At 59.2% G+C, this 20,328-nt stretch overlaps 2 protein-coding genes across 2 annotated transcripts; one reads left to right on the forward strand and one right to left on the reverse strand.

Moving 5' to 3' along the window:
* Window positions 1–6,550: 6,550 nt before the first annotated feature.
* Window positions 6,551–10,037, reverse strand: LOC137845891 (tubulin alpha-1A chain). Its single transcript, XM_068663406.1, has 4 exons — window positions 9,879–10,037; window positions 8,523–8,745; window positions 8,291–8,439; window positions 6,551–7,707 (listed from the first exon to the last, which is right to left on the reverse strand). Exons 1-4 carry the CDS (start codon window positions 9,879–9,881, stop codon window positions 6,727–6,729), a joined length of 1,356 nt encoding a protein of 451 aa, XP_068519507.1. The 5' UTR covers window positions 9,882–10,037; the 3' UTR covers window positions 6,551–6,726.
* A 7,544-nt stretch (window positions 10,038–17,581) lies between these two features.
* Window positions 17,582–20,140, forward strand: LOC137845895 (tubulin alpha-1C chain-like). Its single transcript, XM_068663412.1, has 3 exons — window positions 17,582–17,836; window positions 17,920–18,068; window positions 19,154–20,140. The coding sequence occupies exons 1-3, from the start codon at window positions 17,716–17,718 to the stop codon at window positions 20,123–20,125; spliced, it is 1,242 nt and encodes a 413-aa protein (XP_068519513.1). The 5' UTR covers window positions 17,582–17,715; the 3' UTR covers window positions 20,126–20,140.
* Window positions 20,141–20,328: the final 188 nt, after the last annotated feature.

A 20,328-nucleotide genomic window follows, 5' to 3' on the forward strand; every position in this document is an offset into this window, starting at 1 on the left:
TGAGGTGTTGTTTGGACTACCGTACCTGGATAGAAGTGGTGAGATACCTACTTTTGAAACTAAAGATATTTTTCTTAAAAACTATGTACTCGGGTTGTCTTCTTCCTTGACATCTCTCAGGGTCCATGGACTGTTGGCGCAAAGCCCACCTTTGGAATTCCCAATACATTCATTCCATGCAGGAGATTGGGTCCTAATACTTACCTAGAGAGAGGAAGGCCAAAGCTCGTCTGGAAGGCCAAAGCTCGTCTGGAGCTCAATCTGGCTACTGCCGTTAAAGATAATAAAAAACGCTTTTATAAATACATCAACACAAAAAGGAGGACTAGGGAGAATCTCCATCCTTTACTGGATGCAGGGGGAAACTTAGTTACAAGAGATGAGGAAAAGGCGGAGGTGCTCAATGCCTTCTTTGCCTCAGTCTTTAGCGGCAAAACCGGTTGCTCTCTGGATACCCAGTACCCAGAACTGGTGGAAGGGGACGGGGAGCAGGATGTGGCCCTCACCATCCACGAAGAACTGGTTGGTGACCTGCTACGGCACTTGGATGTCCACAAATCGATGGGGCCGGATGGGATCCACCCAAGGGTACTGAGAGAACTGGCAGATGAGCTGGCCAAGCCCCTATCCATCATTTATCAGCAGTCCTGGCTATCGGGGGAGGTCCCAGCTGACTGGCGGCTAGCAAATGTGACGCCCATCTACAAGAAGGGCCGGAGGGCAGACCCGGGGAACTACAGGCCGGTCAGTTTGACCTCAGTACCAGGGAAGCTCATGGAGCAGATCCTCTTGGGAGTCATCATGCGGCACTTGAAGGGCAAGCAGGCGATCAGGCCCAGCCAGCATGGGTTTATGGAAGGCAGGTCCTGCTTGACGAACCTGATCTCCTTCTACGACAAAGTGACGCGCTGGGTGGACGAGGGAAAGGCTGTGGATGTGGTCTACCTTGACTTCAGCAAGGCTTTTGACACCATCTCCCACAGCATTCTCCTCAAGAAACTGGCTGCTCTTGGCTTGGACTGGCGCACGCTTCGTTGGGTTAGAAACTGGCTGGATAGCCGGGCCCAAAGAGTTGTGGTGAATGGAGCCAAGTCCAGTTGGAGGCCAGTCACTAGTGGCGTCCCCCAGGGCTCGGTGCTGGGGCCGGTCCTCTTTAACATCTTCATCAATGATCTGGATGACGGCATTGAGTGCACCCTCAGTAAGTTTGCAGATGACACCAAGCTAGGTGCGTGTGTCGATCTGCTCGAGGGTAGGAAGGCTCTGCAGGAGGATCTGGATAGGCTGCACCGATGGGCTGAGGTCAACTGTATGAAGTTCAACAAGGCCAAGTGCCGGGTCCTGCACCTGGGGCGCAATAACCCCAAGCAGAACTACAGGCTGGGAGAGGAATGGTTGGAGAGCTGCCAGGCAGAGAAGGACCTGGGAGTGATGGTGGACAGTCGGCTGAATATGAGCCAGCAGTGTGCTCTGGTGGCCAAGAAGGCCAGCGGCATCCTGGCTTGTATCAGAAACACTGTGACCAGCAGGGCTAGGGAGGTGATCGTCCCCCTGTACTCGGCTCTGGTGAGGCCGCACCTCGAGTACTGTGTTCAGTTTTGGGCCCCTCGCTACAAGAAGGACATCGAGGTGCTTGAGCGGGTCCAAAGAAGGGCGACGAAGCTGGTGAGGGGCCTGGAGAGCAAGTCCTACGAGGAGCGGCTGAAGGAGCTGGGCTTGTTCAGCCTAGAGAAGAGGAGGCTCAGGGGTGACCTTATTGCTCTGTATAAGTACATTAAAGGAGGCTGTAGCAAGGTGGGGGTTGGCCTGTTCTCCCATGTGCCTGGTGACAGGACGAGGGGGAATGGGCTAAAGTTACGCCAGGGGAGTTTTAGGTTAGATGTTAGGAAGAACTTCTTTACTGAAAGGGTTGTGAGGCATTGGAACGGGCTGCCCAGGGAGGTGGTGGAGTCACCATCCCTGGAAGTCTTCAAAAGACGTTTAGATGTAGAGCTTAGGGATATGGTTTAGTGGGGACTGTTAGTTTTAGGTCAGAGGTTGGACTCGATGATCTTGAGGTCTCTTCCAACCTAGAAAATTCTGTGATTCTGTGATTCTGTGATTCTGTGAATCAAAACTCCAGCCTGAATGGGAAGGACCATTCCAGGTATTATTAACTACTGAAATGGCCATAAGGATCGTGGAAAAAGGTTGGACTCACTATACTCTAGCAAAAGCATCCATCAACCCTAGTACCTGGGAAGTTGTTCCTCCAGAAGACTTGTTGAAAGTTAAAAAGAAAATTTTCATAGTAGACTCTAGGTGGGATAAAAGCTTATAATTGTAGACCAACCTTTTATTTTTCACGGGTAACTAACAAATGTGAATTGTGATAGGCAGAAAGGACTGGCCTATACAGAATTGGAGTGCCCCCAAGGGGTTTTTGTTCTAATAACAGTGTGCATCTTATTCTTTATATTGATAATTATTTGGAAACCAAAGATTTAAAAATAATGGCAGGGAGAGGTCAATTATTAATTTTGATTCTGGTGATTGTATGCCTCTAAGAAGGCCTTGGTCAATTGACAACATGGAGAAAGGATGACCAGGCAATAGGAGCAGCAGGATACCCCGTCAAGACATGGGTGAATGTGACAAAGAATGAAGTACCACAAACCATCACGTCTGATGCTTGTGAGGTGCTAGCTTGTGGAGATTTAAATGCCCAACGACAATTAAGCAGCTAAAACAAGTGTCTCTGCCCTGAATCCAAGACTAGTGGATTGTTTAAAGGACCGACCCCCTTGCCCAGGATGGAGTAATGTTCGGTGGACGACCACTTCTAAAGGGTGGACATATGCACCCAGTCCAAGTAATAGCTTAAAGGCGTTAAAGAGACAAAATACCATATTTAAAGGAACTGTTCAGTCTAACTGTCAGCCTCTGCAATGTAATCCCATAACTATAACGATTAATAAGGCTGATGACCTTATTAACTGTACTTTTGGTCTTGGAGCAGAGGTGACTGGGAAATTCTAACAGCCGGATTTAGGATGGCTGCATGGGAACCATCCTCTAATGTCACCAAAAATAGGGAGAGACTTGAGAAGGAAGCAGGAGGTCCTCTTCAAAATCCAGCAGTTGTTGCAGTTAAAGAAATAAAAGGTCTCAGGCAAACATTTGACATTGAAACAGGGTATGGGGATGTGAATGCTTGGATAGAATGGGTCAGATTTACAGTCCAGAGTCTCAACCATACCAACTGCTAAGCTTGTGCCTCAGGGCAACCGACTGCCCAGATAGTGCCCTCCTCATTGGGGTGGACCAAGGATTCCCAGGGGATGCAATGTGTGGTTGCATTGTACCAAGACAAGACTGCCTAGGGAAATGAGGCCTGTAAATCTCTCTCTCTCTTTGGTATTCCCTTCCGTGCGTGACAGGGATATCAGGGTTCCCCCTGTGTTCTCCACAGCTGTAGGTAACCACACAGCTTGCTTCTCATGGCAGGGTGTGAGTGCTACCCAGCATCTGGGAGAATTGGCCTTGTGCACTGGGACCCTGAATGCTGCCAAGGACTTGGTGGGCAAGTGCTCAGGACTTGAGATCCCCAGGGCAGATCTTTGGTGGTACAGCAGAGGGAAGATCTTACAGTCCATCCTACCATCTAACTGGGGAGGCATCTGTGCACTTGTTCAATTAGCTATACCTTTCACCCTGGCATTTGAAAGAGAAACGTCATAGAAGAAGTAGAAAACCTTAAGAATATCGTTTGATGAAGGAGTATACATAGATTCTATCGGAGTGCCTAGAGGAGTTCCCAAAGAACACAAAGCTAGAAATCAAATTGCTGCAGGGTTTGAGTCTTCATTGTTCTGGTGAGTAACAATCCACAAGAATGTGGATTAGATTCGTTACATTTTATAATCAGCAGAGATTCATAAGTCATACAAGGGATGTGATAAGAGGAGTTGCTGAACAACTAGATGCCACCAGCAGAATGGCTTGGGAAAACAGAATAGCATTAGATATGATGCTGACGGAGAAGGGAGGTGTGTGCGTGATGCAGGGCAGCTGTTGTTGCACTTTTATCCCCAGAAGTACTGCCCCGGATGGCACAGTAACTAGAGCATTGCAAGGGCTTACCACCCTTCCTGATGAATTGTCAGAAAACTCGGGAACAGACACTTCCATCACAGGATAGTTGGAATCTCGGTTTGGTAAATGGAAAGAGATGGTAGTGCCCATATTTACATCCTTGATCGTAGCAGTAGGAGTTTTGACAGCCATCAGTTGTTGCATTATGCTGTGCGAGAGGACTGGTCCAGCAGTTAATTAAAACAGCACTATTGAAACAAATGACCATGGAGCCACCACCCTACCCAGGTCAGATGATGATATTAGAGGAGATGGAAAGCAAAGGAGGTGAAGAAGAGGAAGATATCTACCGAATTACACCTTAGAGAGAGTTTTGCAAAAAATCAACAACTTATAAAAGAAGGAAAGGGGGGAATTGTGGGAACCAAAATGTTGTTTTTGCATCAGAATTGGTAACATAAGCACAGGAAGTACCAGACATACCGGGTATGCTGCTGCTTTGTGGGAATGCACAATGTAACAACAAGCTGATTCTTGGATTTGCATAATGGGGGGTGGGGGGGGGGGTAGGATACAATTTATAGATTGATATTCTACGGAAAAGCATTGATTAGGATATATGTGACCAGATGCAAGAGTGGTTTTGTGTTTTTTGCGAAGAGATGTTACATCGTATAGGAGGAAGGAATGTGGCGTTGAGATATGCTTGCAGTGATAAGAAAGCTTCCCAGACAACCTTGTAAAATAACCACACTCCTTAGCGCAATTAAGCAAAAATCACGGTGTCAAGTCAGATAAGGGAAGAAATATTGCCACCTTACAAAGAAAAAAAAAAAAAGTCATGAAAAACTTGAAAAATAACAGGCTGGCAACTGAAAGCCATGTATTATTTGTGACGCGCCGGATAGGTTGTGAACCTGGACTACGCAGTCAGTGGGGAACTAGGGAAGGGTCCCAGTTGTTGAGAGAGAAAATAAATAAACTGTGCTATGGAACTAGTGGGTGTGCTCCTGCCTGTGGGATGCCTGGCATTGCAATGGCAAATAAAAATGCTGCTTTGCCGAGATCCTCGCCTGGGCCTGTTATTGGACACGGAGCATTTCCCACAGGGGGTGCCACGTCCCTTTGCTTTGCAGCAGGCACTCGGATGCTGTGCGGGGGATTTTTGCTGGAAGCAGCAGCGATAACACAGGGCTGGCACTGTGCTCGCACCCTCAAGGACTCTGCTGCTGCTCACATGGCTGCGGACACCCCCGGGCAGCTGAGCTCCGCCAGGCTTTTCTCACTCCTCCTCCTCAAAGGGCAGGGGCGGAAAATACCACGGAAAAAAAGAGAAACTCAGGGCTTGGACCAAGGAGCAGTTTAATGAAAGGAGAAGCAAGCAGAGGCCCTGCAGAAGCCAAAGGAGACAATTCTGTGCTCCCCCTCTGTCAGTTAGGGCCTGGCGGCCGGGAGCTGTGGCGCTGCACGGAAAGGTGGAGCCCCCCCCTTGGTGGACAGCAGCGGGTGGGCTGTGACGGAAGCAAGCGGAAGTGACGCTGTGGGCTCGGGTATATAACGCCTGTGTGACTCGCCAAGAAACGCCATTTGCCATCCACCACAGTGGGGAGGAGAAGGACCGAGCGGCCTGGGGTTGGTCGCCCCTGGCCCCTGAAGGCAACACCGCTCAGAGTGATTTCCAGCCAGGAAGCAGGGCCCCAGCAGCAGTGCTTGGGGGGGCACAGATATTTCTGTGAGGAGAGTCCCGCTTCTCCGTGCCCACCTTGGATTGCTGTGTGGGACATGCAGCAGGGAACAGCCCTTTTGGGGGGGGGCACGGCCTTGCCACTGCCCCCTCCGCAGGCTATGGATTTGGGGGACCCTGGGGGCTGCACCGATGCTGCTCTCACTCCAACAGCACAGCACCATGAGGAGGGTGAGCTGTGTCCCAGTCAGTCCCAGTAAAAGGGGACGGAGCTGGGTTCTGACCCCACAGCCCAGGGGGATATCCCATCCCACGCTGCCTCCTGCTCAGCCACAAAAGCAGGGGGAAGGAGGGGGAGGAGGGGGATGCTTGGGGCTGTGGTGTTCATCCTCCCAAGCCAGGCACGTTGAGCTCTGCCTGCCTGGAAGGGGCCGCCCACAGCTGGGAAGCACTGAATGAGGGCCTTGTTCTGCTCCGCTCACCCCCACAGCTCCTGCTTTACACCGTGATTACACCGTGACCTGGCTTTGTCTCCAGCCCAGAGCTCAGGCACTTCTCCCTTCCCCATCTCATGGTGGGGAGAGGTCAGTGAGCAGCAGGGGACACGGAGCTGCCTCCTGGGGCTGAGCCCCAAAAGGGGGGAGTGGGGGCTGCGGGGTGCTGGGCTCAGACTGCCCCCAGGAGCACCCCCAGGGGCAGGGGGCTTGGGGTAGCCCCTGGCACAGGGGGAAATGGCCCCGCACAGAGCAGGGCACCGTGGCACGGAGGAAAGACACCAGACACAGACCCAAGGACAGGGAATGCTTTTTATTCAGACCCACGGGAGAGGACGGGTGGGTCCGTAACAAGACTTTTCCATTTCACAGACCATTGAACAGCACAGACAGCAGTGCACCCACTGCTACAGACCCACTGGGGGGGTCTTCAACTACGTTTGTTCCCTGTACGAGCAGCACCGTTGTGAAGGTTTAATACTCCTCCCCTTCCTCCTCTCCCTCCCCTTCCACCGAGTCTACCCCCACCTCCTCGTAATCCTTCTCCAGGGCAGCCATGTCCTCCCTGGCCTCCGAGAACTCCCCCTCCTCCATGCCCTCCCCCACGTACCAGTGCACGAAGGCACGCTTGGCGTACATCAGGTCGAACTTGTGGTCCAGGCGGGCCCAGGCCTCGGCGATGGCCGTGGTGTTGCTCAGCATGCACACAGCACGCTGCACCTTGGCCAGGTCCCCCCCGGGCACCACCGTGGGAGGCTGGTAGTTGATGCCCACCTTGAAACCCGTCGGGCACCAGTCCACGAACTGGATGGTGCGCTTGGTCTTGATGGTGGCGATGGCGGCGTTGACGTCCTTGGGCACCACGTCCCCGCGGTACAGCAGGCAGCACGCCATGTACTTGCCGTGCCGCGGGTCGCACTTCACCATCTGGTTGGCCGGCTCGAAGCAGGCGTTGGTGATCTCGGCCACCGAGAGCTGCTCGTGGTAAGCCTTCTCGGCCGAGATGACGGGGGCGTAGGTGGCCAGGGGGAAGTGGATGCGCGGGTACGGCACCAGGTTGGTCTGGAACTCGGTCAGGTCAACGTTGAGGGCTCCGTCGAAGCGCAGGGAGGCCGTGATGGAGGACACGATCTGGCCGATCAGCCGGTTGAGGTTGGTGTAGGTGGGCCTCTCGATGTCCAGGTTCCTGCGGCAGATGTCGTAGATGGCCTCGTTGTCCACCATGAAGGCGCAGTCGGAGTGCTCCAGCGTGGTGTGGGTGGTGAGGATGGAGTTGTAGGGCTCCACCACGGCAGTGGACACCTGGGGGGCCGGGTAGATGGAGAACTCCAGCTTGGACTTCTTGCCGTAGTCGACCGAGAGGCGCTCCATGAGCAGGGAGGTGAAGCCGGAGCCGGTGCCACCCCCGAAGCTGTGGAAGACCAGGAAGCCCTGCAGCCCCGTGCACTGGTCAGCCTGGAGGGAGAGACAGGGGTGGGGGGGCCCATGGTTAAGTTGGGCAGCAGCAGAGCTCGCTCCTTCCTCTCTTACGTTCTCTCACGATGACATTTGGGGGATTTCCAGAAGCAGAGCACAAGCCACCAGGACAGGGTGAGCCTGACTCCTGCTGTTGGAAACCCTCGGAGCAAAAATCTCCTGGGGAAGCCCCTCTGCCTCCAGAGGGTTTTTGGGGGGTGGGGGGGCACTCAGCCCATGGCTCTGCTGCGGCCCCCACGCAGCCTCTGGGGCTCCCAACGCCGCTGAGTGCAGCTGGATGCGGCCGCAGCCAGAGCCGAGGAGGAACAAAGGAGGAATTGCAGAGCTCAGCACCGCCGGGCGCCTGGGGACGCGGCGCTGTGGAGCAGCTCCAACGCCCCAGCTGCGCCACGTCCCGCTGCCAGCCAATGGCAGCCGCTGCAGAGCAGGATTACCATTAATTAATATATTAAGTCTAAACCCAGCCTGGCTAGTCCTGCAGGAAGGGCGAGACCCAGAACCGGAGCCTTTGTCCTCATCTCACCACCCACTGGCACCCCCTGTGCAGCTCCCCCAGCCATACCAGCTTGCGGATGCGGTCGAGCACCAGGTCGATGATCTCCTTGCCGATGGTGTAGTGCCCCCGCGCGTAGTTGTTGGCCGCATCCTCCTTGCCCGTGATCAGCTGCTCGGGGTGGAAGAGCTGCCGGTACGTCCCCGTGCGCACCTCGTCTGCGGGACAGCACCGGGCACCCCGTTAGCACCGGGCACCCCCTCGGCACCCACCGCCCCCCACCCCAACTCCCCGCGCTCACCGATCACCGTGGGCTCCAGGTCCACGAAGACGGCCCGGGGCACGTGCTTGCCGGCCCCCGTCTCGCTGAAGAAGGTGTTGAAGGAGTCGTCCCCCCCGCCGATGGTCTTGTCGCTGGGCATCTGCCCGTCGGGCTGGATGCCGTGCTCCAGGCAGTACAGCTCCCAGCACGCATTGCCGATCTGCACGCCCGCTTGGCCCACGTGGATGGAGATGCACTCGCGCTGCGGGGACATTCGTGGTGCTGCGTCACCCCCCGTGGCCCAGCCGAGCCCCCCGCTATACCCCACTCATGTCCCATTCCCCCCCTCCAGCTGCAGCCCCAGCCCGTGCCCCCCCGCCCCCGGGATGCTGCCCCCTGGAGGGGCTGGTGCTGAGCTGGGCAGGGCAGGATGGGGCCACCCCATGCCAGGATGGGGCCGGATCCTGCCCAGCCCCATCCTATTGTTCTGGGGGCTGCAGGGGGCTCAGCACCATGGCCACACCCAGTGCAGGGGGGGGGGCTCAGCGCTAGGGGGGCCCATCCTGCTCTGCTCAGACCAAGCAGGATCACCCTGTGGGGAGCCAGGGGGCTCAGCACCATCCTGCCCTATGGGGCCGTGTCCGCACCCAGCAGGAGATGGGAGCCCCCAGGGTGACATCCTGCCCTGCCCCCCCCCCATGGGGACGCAGCCACAGCCCGCGTGGGCTGAGGGCTCAGCACCAGGGGCTCATCCTGCCCCGAGGGGTCCCCATTGAGCCAGGGCCACACCCAGGGCAGGACTGGGGACCCCATCCTGCCCCCAGCGGCTGGATCCTGCCCAGTTTAAGAGGGGCCACACCCAGGGGGGGGCTCAGCCCCAGCCAAGGGGGCTCCTATTGAGACCCATCTGCCAGGAGCCACACCCGGGGGGGGCTCAGCACCGGGAGCCCCCTTTTAACGGGCCCCGGGGGTCCCATCCTGCCTCATTTAACCGCAGCCACGCCCAGTGCGGGCTCAGCACCGGGGGGGGGCTCATCCTGTCCTATTTAACGGGATCCGGGGGGGTCCCATCCCACCCCGTTCACCGGGAGCCACACCCAGAGCAGGCTCAGCACCGGACAAAGGGCCCCGAACCCGCCCCGTTTAACGGGGACTGCGCCCCGAGCGGGCTCAGCACCGGCGGGGGGGGCCTCATCCTGCCTGGGGGGGCCTCATCCTGCCTGGGGGGGGGGGCTCATTACGGGCTCGGCAGCTCCGCCGGCTTCGGTGGGGGGGGAACGGGAACAAAGGCGGTGGCTCGGGGGTCCCCGGCGGGGGCGCGCACGGCCCGGGCCGATCCCGATCCTGGCCCCAGTGTCGTCCCCCCCCCCAGTCTGGTGCCCCCCCCGCGCTCACCATGGCGGCTGCTCGGCTCCGGGGCTTTCTCACAGCACGACGCTGAGGCGGTCGATGTAAGAGGCGCGGCGGAGCCGGCGGCTGGGCGCGGGGCTTTATAGGGCCGGGACGGGACGAGGGGGGGGGACCGGGGCGGGGCGGGGGGGGGAGGTGGCGGCGGCGGCCATTGGAGGCGCGGGGATGAGGCAATGCCCCCCCCGGAGCCGCAGACAAAGCCGGGCGGGGCGGGGGGGCTCGGGGCGGGGGGGGGGGGGGGCCGGGGGCTGCGGCTGGTGCGGGGATGGAGGGGGGGGGGACAAGGAGGGGACAGCACGGCTCGTAGCGGCGCTGCCCCCCCCCCCCTCCCGGTCCCGGTCCTGTCCCGCCGTGCCCCGGCCCTGCCCCGGGGGGGGGGCATTTTCCACCGTGCCCTGGTCCCGGTCCCGTCCCCGGTGCCCGGGGCGGTGCCACCAGCCGGGTGTCCCCGGGCCCTGGTGCCCAGCTATGGGGGTGGCCCCAGCCCCGGCCACGGCTTTGTCCCCAGCGCTGGGGTGTCCCTGTCCCCATCCCGTCCCTGTCCCCGTCCCCATTCCCGGCCGTGCCCCAGTGCCCTGGTTCCCAGCCACGTCCCTGCCCCCGGTGCCGCCGTGGCCCCGTGCCCGTCCCCGCTCCCTCCCAGCCGCCTCTTTGTGTGCCAGCCCCGGGGGGACCCACCGAGGGGGGGGGTCCTGGGACCGTTCCCAGACTCTGCTTCCCGACCCCCCCCTCCCCGCCCCGGGAATGGCCCCGGCACCAAGTGGCAGCTGCTCTGCGGCAGCTGGTGGGGGGGGGGCACAGCTGGGACATCGGCCGATAGCCCCCCCGAGCCTCCCCCCGCCGTGCCACTGCCCCCCCCCAGCCTCAGAGGTCCCTGCAGTGGCCGGGGTGGGGTACAGGGGGGGTACCGGGGGTCGTCCCCCAGGGCTGGCCCCAGCTGCTGCAGGTGGAGCTGCCAGCATCGCCCCCCCCCGCGCTGAGAAATCACATTTTTTCTCTGCATTTCCCGCATTACGCGGATTTTTGGGCATCTCCAGGTCCCTGTTCCCACGTCCCCGCCACCCTCCCGCCCCATGCTCTGCCCCCCCTCCCCCCTCCAGTGTTTTTGGGGTGCTGCTAAACCAGGGCAGGGAGCAGGGAGGGGCTGGGGCTCCCCCCCCCCCGCCCTTTCCCCGGTAATATGGGGCTGCAGACAAAGAGGAGCCGCGATTTGGGCATCGCCCACAGGAACAAAGGCAGCCAGGCTGTGCCCCCCCCTCCCAAGATTTGGCTTCCCTCGGGCTGTGCATTGGTGTTTGATGCTCCATGGGGGGGTCCTGCCCCCCCCCCGATGGGAAACGTGGCCCTGAGCCCCCCAACAGCTCCAGGCCGGGGGTTGGGGGGGGGGTCTCCCCTTCAATGCCTCCAAGCCATAGGCTGGGGGGGGGCTCAGCAGGGCGCTGGGTGGCTCGACCCCCCCCCAGGCGATGCAAGGTGAAGGGAGAAGGGTGCCGGGGAGGGGGGGGGGATGTCCCCCTCCCAGACCCTTCCCATCATTAGGTATGGGAGGCCACTCGTCTCCGCGCCGACTGCTGCCAGGCAACTGGCCCTGGTGGCGGGGTTGCTAGGAGAGCGGGTGCTAGGACACGGGCTGGGACCCCCCCTTGGGACCCCCCCCCCACATCCCCCTACCCACATCCATCACTTTGCAGGGCTGGGGTGCCTGGAGGGGTCGGGACCCCAAATCCCCCGGTGTTTTGCTGCAGGGGAGGGGGTGACCCCATCCCTGACCCCCACACACACTGCCTGCCCCCCCCCTTTGCTGTAGTGAGGGGGGGTGATGCCATTCCTTTACCCCCTCCCCCCATGGCATGGGGGGGCCACCAGCCCTGGGCCCGACACCCAGCCTTATGTGCACTGATTGAGGGGTAAGGGGGGAGGCTGGCCCCGCTCGCTGCTGTCCCCCAGCTCCCAGCCCCCCTCCCCAATTCTCAGGGCCCCCCCCCCCCCAGGTCCCAGCCGCCCCCCCCCCCCAGCCGCTTCCCGGCCGCCTGTGCTCTGTTGACTGTTGGTAGCAACGTGGCAGCTCCTGGTGACTGTTGCTGGGCCCCCGCCGTGTTTGCAGCCCAGGAATGACCGAGCACAGAGGCCACGAGACCCCCCCGGAGCCCCCAGTCCGACCCCCCCTCCACATCTGGGTGTCCCCATGGGGACCCCATGAGCCAGCCCCCCCTCAGCAGCCAGCCACGCTCCCCCCCCCAGTGCAGCCCAGAGCTGAGAAGCCGGCGCTGGCTCGGGGCCGGCTGAGGTTTTCAGCTCTGTGTGACCCCCCCCGTGCCGCCAGCCGCCCCCCCCCGGCTCTGTCTGTCCGTCTGTCTGTCCCCTGAGCATCGATGTGACGGGTTCGCTCAGACGGACGGACGGGGCTGCTCCTCGCCTGGGTGCAGGATGGGGGGGCCCTGGGGTGGTTAGGGCATGGCGGGGGGGGGGGAGCACCCAGCCTGCTCCCCCCTTCAAAGAGCTGGGTGTGGGGGGCCCCCATGGAGCTGCTGGGAACCCCATCCCCATGGGGGGGGCACAGTGTGTCCCCACAACCAAGGTGCTCCATGCCCCCCCCCCAGCACTGCTGGCACTACAAAGCCCCCAAGGGAGCCACAACAGAAAGGACACTGAGGGGGCGGGGGGGGTGAAAGGGGCAGGGGGGCCAGAGCTGGGGGGGGGGGGGGGAGTCAGGAGACAGGGGGGCTGCGGGGCTGCAGCGGTGGCGGCGGGGGCTGCGTCTGCTGGGCGTGGGGAGGGGGCTGCAGCCGCGGCACCGCATTGCGGCAAAGCCTGGGATAAAGGCGTGGGGAGGTGGCTGCGGGGGGGGAGCCGGGGCGGGAGCCGGGGGGGGTCGGAGGGAACCGGGGGGGAGCCAGGGTGGTGATGCCGCAGCTGGCACATCCCCATGGGGGGGGGGGGGGTTCCCATCTCAGGGGGCTCCGATGGCGCTGGTTTTGAGGGGTGGGCAGCATGGGGGGCACTGGGTGCTCCAGACCCATGCGTGAGACAGCACCAAAAATGGGGGGGTGGGGGGGGGACAACGGGGGGGCAAGGGGCACCCAGTGCATGGCACTGAGAAGAGGGGGCTGCGCACAGCCTTGGGGTGGGGCAGCACAGGGGTTCCGGGGGGGATGTGGGGGTCTGGCAGGGTCCCGCTGCTCTCAGGACCCTCCATAGGGTAGAAGGGGGGGGGGGGGGGGCACGAGGCGGTGACCCCGCTGTAAACCCCAGCACGGGGGCGGGGGGGGGGCACAGGGGCTGCCGCGTTCCCGGTCCCTGGGAATTTGACCCCGGACCGCGCCCGCCCCAGCCCAGGGCCAGACGCCGGGGCGGGGGGGGGGTGGAAGCGTTGTGTGCCCCCCCGGCCCGCCCACCCCGCCCCACGGGAACGGCCCCGGAGGGAGCGCCCCGGGGGCTGGCGGCGGAACAAAGGCGGCGGCGGCCGGGAGGCGGCGCGGGGGGGGGAGCCGAGGGGCTTCCCACGGGGGCGGGGGTGGGGCCAGGGAACAAGGTCAAGGATGGAAGACCTCCTCCGAGGTCTCCGCCAGCCCAATTGCATTATAACGACCCCAAAAAAGGCTGTACGCGCAGGTAAAGGACCAGCAAGAACTGGTGTGGCTGCCCAAGTCTGAAAAAGGAAGGATCAGAAGTTCAGCAGCGAGGAAGACTCCTGGCCTTCATCAAAAGACCACCAGAGCACCCCAGACGACCACCCAAGGTCCCCAGTACGCATGCGAATAGGGGCCGGAACTTATGGTAATGAGTCTTTGGGTAACTCATGAATATGCAAGAGCCTCACTGGGATGAATCTGTATTTGTCCCACTCAGAAGCACGCTGCCCTTAACCCGTGGTGCGCAAGCTGGGGGGAGTTATCCCCCCAAATTAATTTGGCACCCCCCCAGGGGGGACCCTCTCTGTCCGGCTGTGGGACCTGCTGAGGACGAGACTCCTCTGGGCGCCCCCGAGAGTTCTCGGGAGGACTCCCCTGCTCGTTCAGATCACCGCAGGGACAGACAAGGACCAGCACAGACGGATGGGGGCTGTTGTAAAATGAGGAGATACCCGTAAGTCGTGAGGAGATGTCCTACGCCAGGTAAAGAGGGGGATGCTGGTGCTCGCCCTGGGTAGGGAATTCCCGTAAGGTAGTAGCAGGGTATGTGGTATATGGCATGTTCTGTGGAATCTATGAAATATCTATGAAATCTATGAAATAGGATAGCAGAATAAAGGCTGTGGAACAGTAATTTGGGTTCTCCTAGCTACAACAGCAGCAGCTGTGTTTGGCATTGCCCTAAGTATTGTCATCTGTTATAGAAGTCCAGTACCGTGTATTAGCATTTGACTTATAAGGGTTGATAAAGATCTGAGGCAAACGGTTATTGGTTCACAATTTTAGATACAAATGAGTTTGGTTATTGTTCTAAGCTATATATTCTGGTATGAATAAGTGTAAGGGGCCTCTTTGTGTGATTGTGTGACTGTGCTGTGAGTGAGACGCAGCACCGCGACTCCACTATGCCACGAGGAATATGGCCAGAGAGGGACGAAGCGTAAGAGATTGAGAAAAGACATCATAATGGGAAGAATTTCGAGTACTATCAATAAAAAGACCCCTCTGGGTGGTATCTTGGCCTGTTGGAAGGACATTGGTGGGCCACCTGGAAGGAATGTTAATCGTGAGACATTAATTAAGTATTGTAACCAATGGTGGACATAATGGAGAGAAAAAAAAAAAAATCAGGGTCAAGACTGGGGAGACATTAATTTAATGTTGGGGGAGATGATGGAAACAGAAAAGCAGCTAATTCTTAAGACAGCCTGAGTTCGTGTATGAGCTCAGATTGCCAATGGGACCACTCAGAGAACTGTAGACTATTGCATTACCCTGATCGACCCCCACTGAGACCCTAATCACCCCAGAAATTATAAACGGTTACACAAATACCAAAATCTGATTAAATTGGGAATTGAGAACTGATTCTGAAAGCTAAAAATCATTCAACCCTGTATAGTATCCAACAAGGTCCGAAAGAAACCCCTAAGGAATTTTTGGATCAACTTTGAAATGCAATGAGAAAATATATCAGTTTGGACCTGGCTTCGGAAGACAAACAGAATTTGTTAGAGAGAAGTTAAAGGTTTACAATAGTTAGTTTTAACAATTTTAACCTTAAAAGTATTTGGTAAGGCAGTCTTTCAGGTATCGGGGTTATCTGATGCTTTTACCCAGGTATAAGGAGTCCACCCTTTCTCTGACATTCTTTCTGCCACCTCATTAATCAGGAGCACTTGGAGCAGTCCGTCCCACTCGGGTTGCAGCATTGATTCTCTCCGTGTCTGTATCAGAACCCAATCTCCTGCTCAGAATGGATGGCTCAGGGCTTCCGAAGGTGGGGTTTGCGCTAATGATCCACAGGTCCTGAGAGATGACAAAGAGGATGACAGCCCGAGTAATCCTTAAGAAAACAGTTATTAAGAAAAGCATCTTTTGTCTCAATTTGAGGTAATTCATTCCCTTTGTCCAGGTACAGCACTCCAAATATTTCATGTGGTGAAACTCCCACATCTTTTCTTGGTGCAGTTTGAATTCGGAGAAGTGCCAAAGGTAAGCACTTTGTTTGGGGAAGCTGAGTTTCCAGAACTTAGTCAATTGCTTCTTTACTTTCTGATCCTCTCCACCCTTCTAGAAGAGGAAGGATGACCAGGAGCGTGAAATTTCCACTTAATTCTTAGAGTCCACATTAGCCCTTGCAATATGTCTGACATAAAGTGATTTCCTTGATCAGAGTCAATATTTTCAACAGCTCCATACCTGGGAGTTATTTGTTCTAGAATTACTTTAGCTGCTGTGTTCACAGCAGCAGATACTGAAGGAAAAGCTTCCACCCACCCTGACAAATGATCTACTGAGACTAATAAGCATTTAAATCTACCTACTCTAAGTGTAAAATCTACCTGTACATTTTGGAAGTGTTGAATTCCTGGTTCTCACCCCCTTTGGGCTGATTGCAGATAATTATCCTATTTAACTTTTGACGAACTACACACCTCCTGCAAACTTGTTCAGCCAGAGCCTATATAGTCCTACACATACATATAGCCACAGCACAGCATCACACATTGCTGGAATTCCCCAATGACCCTCTTGATGTAAAACAGTTAATAGTTGTCTCATTAGCACTTTATTCAACGTTTCTCTCCCATTAGGGAGTATCTACTTTCCTTTGGACTTTGTGACTCCTAATTCCTTAAAAACCTCTTTCTCTTAAAACTTTTTAGTTCTTTTTAGTTTTGGGTACGGGTAGCTCAACAATTCCCTGAATCCTCTCTGGATTTATTTATTCTTCTAGATGCCCTAAATGCTTGACTTCTCTTTCTACGGATTTTAATTTATTATCCAATACTTTCAAGCCCTGTGTTCCCAGAAAGTTTAATAGCTTGTTAACGTTTTCTCCTGTCCTGACGATAAAAGATCATCCCCATATGGGAACAGTAACGCCTCCTCCAGAGGTTGGAGTCAATCCAAAATCTTTTCTAGAATTCACCCAAATAAATCAGTGCCCCCGAGGTAAAATTGTTTGTCTGTATCGCTGCTTTCACCCCGTTTCAGGGTCTTTCCACTCAAATACACCTGTGCTCTCAGCAAAGAGAGCCCCCCAAATCCACCCCAAATTCCCCACCCGCGCCTCCCCCGACTTTCGGACCGGGGGCGGGGCCTGGAGGGGCGTGGTGGGCGTGGCCCCGCCCTCCCCGTGCCCTGCCCACCGAGGCCCCGCCCCCTCCATATAACGCGCGGCCCCGCGGGGCCCCCCCGCGATCTTCTCACCGTGGCTCCCAGGCGACCGGCTAGTGAGCGACCATGGTGAGGGGGGGGGGGGGGGCCGGGGAAGGGACCCCCCCCCGTGCCCCGAGTGGGGCCGGGCTCCGGGGGCTGCGGACCCCCGCGTGCCTCCCGATAGCGCGTGGGGTCGGGCCCCGAGGGGGGCCGGGGTCTCGCGTGTCCCGCGTGGGTGCAGGGGCGCGGGGGCTGTGGGAGGCGCAGGGCCGGGTGTGGGGAGGGAGAGGTTGGGCAGCGACCCCCGGAGGGGCTCAGTCCCCGTGGGCAGTCCCGGGGCTCCCGTCCCCTCGGTTTTGGGGCGCCCCGCGTGGGTCCTGGGTCTGCCCCCCCCCTCCCGAGACCGCGCACCCTGGGGCTCAACAGGTAGGGGGGAGCCCACTCCAAGAGCCCCCCTGTGGGGTGCGGGCCCCCTGGCACTGGGAGCGCTCCCCATGGGGAGGGGAGAGTCACGCGTGGGGGCAGCCCCCACGTTTCGCCCTGCTCTGCCCCGGTGAAGCCGGACGGGGCCAGAGGGAGGCTCCCGCTGGCATCGGGGCCACGCTCCCGAAGTCTTCAAAGTTTTCTCTCGCCCTGCCCCGAGCCGTGGAACCGGCACCGGTGGTGCCGCGGAGCTGCCGTGAGTCAGGGCTGGCGATGCCGGGCTGGGTGGGCAGGATCCGGCCCCTACAGAGGCACCGGGGCCAGGCGAGCTCCGCATTGCAACACCCCAGCGGGGTGGAAGGGGGAATTCCCTGGGGGGGTGTTGGGGAGCAAGTTCTGGGCATAACCACGGGTAAAAGCCTTGCGCCCAGCTCCCTCGGGTGGGCTGCAGCAGGGGGCAAACCGAACGAGCCCCCAAACACCTCTCCTGCGCCCCGCAGCGCGAGTGCATCTCCATCCACGTGGGCCAAGCGGGCGTGCAGATCGGCAATGCGTGCTGGGAGCTGTACTGCCTGGAGCACGGCATCCAGCCCGACGGGCAGATGCCCAGCGACAAGACCATCGGCGGGGGGGACGACTCCTTCAACACCTTCTTCAGCGAGACGGGGGCCGGCAAGCACGTGCCCCGGGCCGTCTTCGTGGACCTGGAGCCCACGGTGATCGGTGAGCGCGGGGAGTTGGGGTGGGGGGCGGTGGGTGCCGAGGGGGTGCCCGGTGCTAACGGGGTGCCCGGTGCTGTCCCGCAGACGAGGTGCGCACGGGGACGTACCGGCAGCTCTTCCACCCCGAGCAGCTGATCACGGGCAAGGAGGATGCGGCCAACAACTACGCGCGGGGGCACTACACCATCGGCAAGGAGATCATCGACACCGTGCGCGACCGCATCCGCAAGCTGGTGAGGGGTCCCATGGGGTCTCTGGGGGGACGTGCCCAGCCCCAGGTGGACCAGGTACAATGGGAAGCGGGAGGAGGAGGCGATGAGCACGTCCTTCTCGCTCCATCAGCACGCTGGGATGCATCATTTGGGGAGAACAGGTGGGGCTGCCTTGGGGGGGCTGGGACAGGGGAGACAGGTCCGGGCTGTCCCCTGGCTCCAGGCTGTCCCCTCCCCAACGCCTGCCCCGGGGCCCTGTCTGAGCCTGGTGCCAAGCCCGGCTGTGCTGTGGTCAGGACAGGAGGCTGGGACCCCGTGGGCAGTGCAGCCCTGGCGTGGGTGCTGGGGTGGGTGTGGTGGTTTTACATTGCTGGGCAGCTTGAACTCCACCACGGCCGCTCTCTCACTCCTCCTCAGAAGAGGATGGGGAGAAGAAAAGGAAAGAAACAACTCATGGGGTAAGATAAGGATAATTGAATTAAAGGAAGAAATAGGAAACAAATAAAGGAAAAGGCAGGGCATCAACACATGTTCAGGGGACAGACGTTTTCACAAGAGCCCACCCCTCCCTTCTTCCTTTTCCCACCTTATATTGCTGAAAGAGGCATCATATGGCATGAAATATCCCTTTGGTCAGTTTAGGACAGCTGCCCTGGTGATGTTCCCTCCCCACCTCTTGCCCATCCCCAGCCTGCTGGCTCTAGGGGGGGCTTAGAGGGAATCCTGATGCCGTGCCAGCACTGCTCAGCAGCAGAGACAACACTGGGGGGACACCACTGCTGTTCGAGCTCCACGCGCAGAGCGCAGCGCAGCATGGGCTGCTGCAGGGAAAGTTCACCCAGTCCCAGCCAGACCAGCACAGTGGGGCTGGTTGGACTGGTGCGGCTGCCCTGAGCTCTTTGAACCTCGGTTCCCACGCCGGGGCCAGCGCCGTGGTTAGCCGGACCTGCTGTGCCGCCGGCTCTGCCCTGGGTGCTCCTGGCACATCAAAGGCTGCAGCACGCTGCCCGCGGGCTGGCTCCAGACACGAGGCTCCAGCTGCCTCTGTGCCAGGGCACGAAGCCATGGCTGACCTGCTCCAAACCCCCTCCATCTCTCCCTCCTAGGCTGAGCAGTGCACGGGGCTGCAGGGCTTCCTGGTCTTCCACAGCTTCGGGGGTGGCACTGGCTCCGGCTTCACCTCCCTGCTCATGGAGCGCCTCTCGGTCGACTACGGCAAGAAGTCCAAGCTGGAGTTCTCCATCTACCCGGCCCCCCAGGTGTCCACGGCCGTGGTGGAGCCCTACAACTCCATCCTCACCACCCACACCACGCTGGAGCACTCCGACTGCGCCTTCATGGTGGACAACGAGGCCATCTACGACATCTGCCGCAGGAACCTGGACATCGAGAGGCCCACCTACACCAACCTCAACCGGTTGATCGGCCAGATCGTGTCCTCCATCACGGCCTCCCTGCGCTTCGATGGGGCCCTGAACGTTGACCTGACCGAGTTCCAGACCAACCTGGTGCCGTACCCGCGCATCCACTTCCCCCTGGCCACCTACGCCCCCGTCATCTCGGCCGAGAAGGCTTACCACGAGCAGCTCTCGGTGGCCGAGATCACCAACGCCTGCTTCGAGCCGGCCAACCAGATGGTGAAGTGCGACCCGCGGCACGGCAAGTACATGGCGTGCTGCCTGCTGTACCGCGGGGACGTGGTGCCCAAGGACGTCAACGCCGCCATCGCCACCATCAAGACCAAGCGCACCATCCAGTTCGTGGACTGGTGCCCGACGGGTTTCAAGGTGGGCATCAACTACCAGCCTCCCACGGTGGTGCCCGGGGGGGACCTGGCCAAGGTGCAGCGTGCTGTGTGCATGCTGAGCAACACCACGGCCATCGCCGAGGCCTGGGCCCGCCTGGACCACAAGTTCGACCTGATGTACGCCAAGCGTGCCTTCGTGCACTGGTACGTGGGGGAGGGCATGGAGGAGGGGGAGTTCTCGGAGGCCAGGGAGGACATGGCCGCCCTGGAGAAGGATTACGAGGAGGTGGGGGCTGACAGCGTGGAGGGTGACGAGGAGGGGGAGTACTAGTACCTTGTCTGTTCTGCCAGCTGCACCACGAGCTGTTCATTAAAAGCCCACCCTGCATCACCCTGCCTCTCGTTTATTGTCCCAACACTCTGCGTCACGCTCACCTGGGCAGGACCCCCAGGTGACGATCTTTTGGAGGCTTCCTTGTGGGTGGGGGCTGTCCTACAGGGGGGCATGCTGGCTGGTGGGAGTACCTTGAGTGG

Source organism: Anas acuta, chromosome 29 (genome assembly GCF_963932015.1).
Source record: "Anas acuta chromosome 29, bAnaAcu1.1, whole genome shotgun sequence".
Lineage (NCBI taxonomy): Eukaryota > Metazoa > Chordata > Aves > Anseriformes > Anatidae > Anas > Anas acuta.

Bases quoted from the DNA above. Each gene is read 5' to 3' on its own strand.
- LOC137845891 (XM_068663406.1), bottom strand. The intron at 8,440-8,522 runs GTGAGCGCGGGG...GCTGTCCCGCAG, and splicing joins CCTGGAGCCCACGGTGATCG to ACGAGGTGCGCACGGGGACG. The intron at 7,708-8,290 runs GTATGGCTGGGG...CTCTCCCTCCAG, and splicing joins TCGACCGCATCCGCAAGCTG to GCTGACCAGTGCACGGGGCT.
- LOC137845895 (XM_068663412.1), top strand. From the start codon at position 17,716: ATGCCCAGCGACAAGACCATCGGCGGGGGGGACGACTCCTTCAACACC. The intron at 17,837-17,919 runs GTGAGCGCGGGG...GCTGTCCCGCAG, and splicing joins CCTGGAGCCCACGGTGATCG to ACGAGGTGCGCACGGGGACG. The intron at 18,069-19,153 runs GTGAGGGGTCCC...TCTCCCTCCTAG, and splicing joins GCGACCGCATCCGCAAGCTG to GCTGAGCAGTGCACGGGGCT.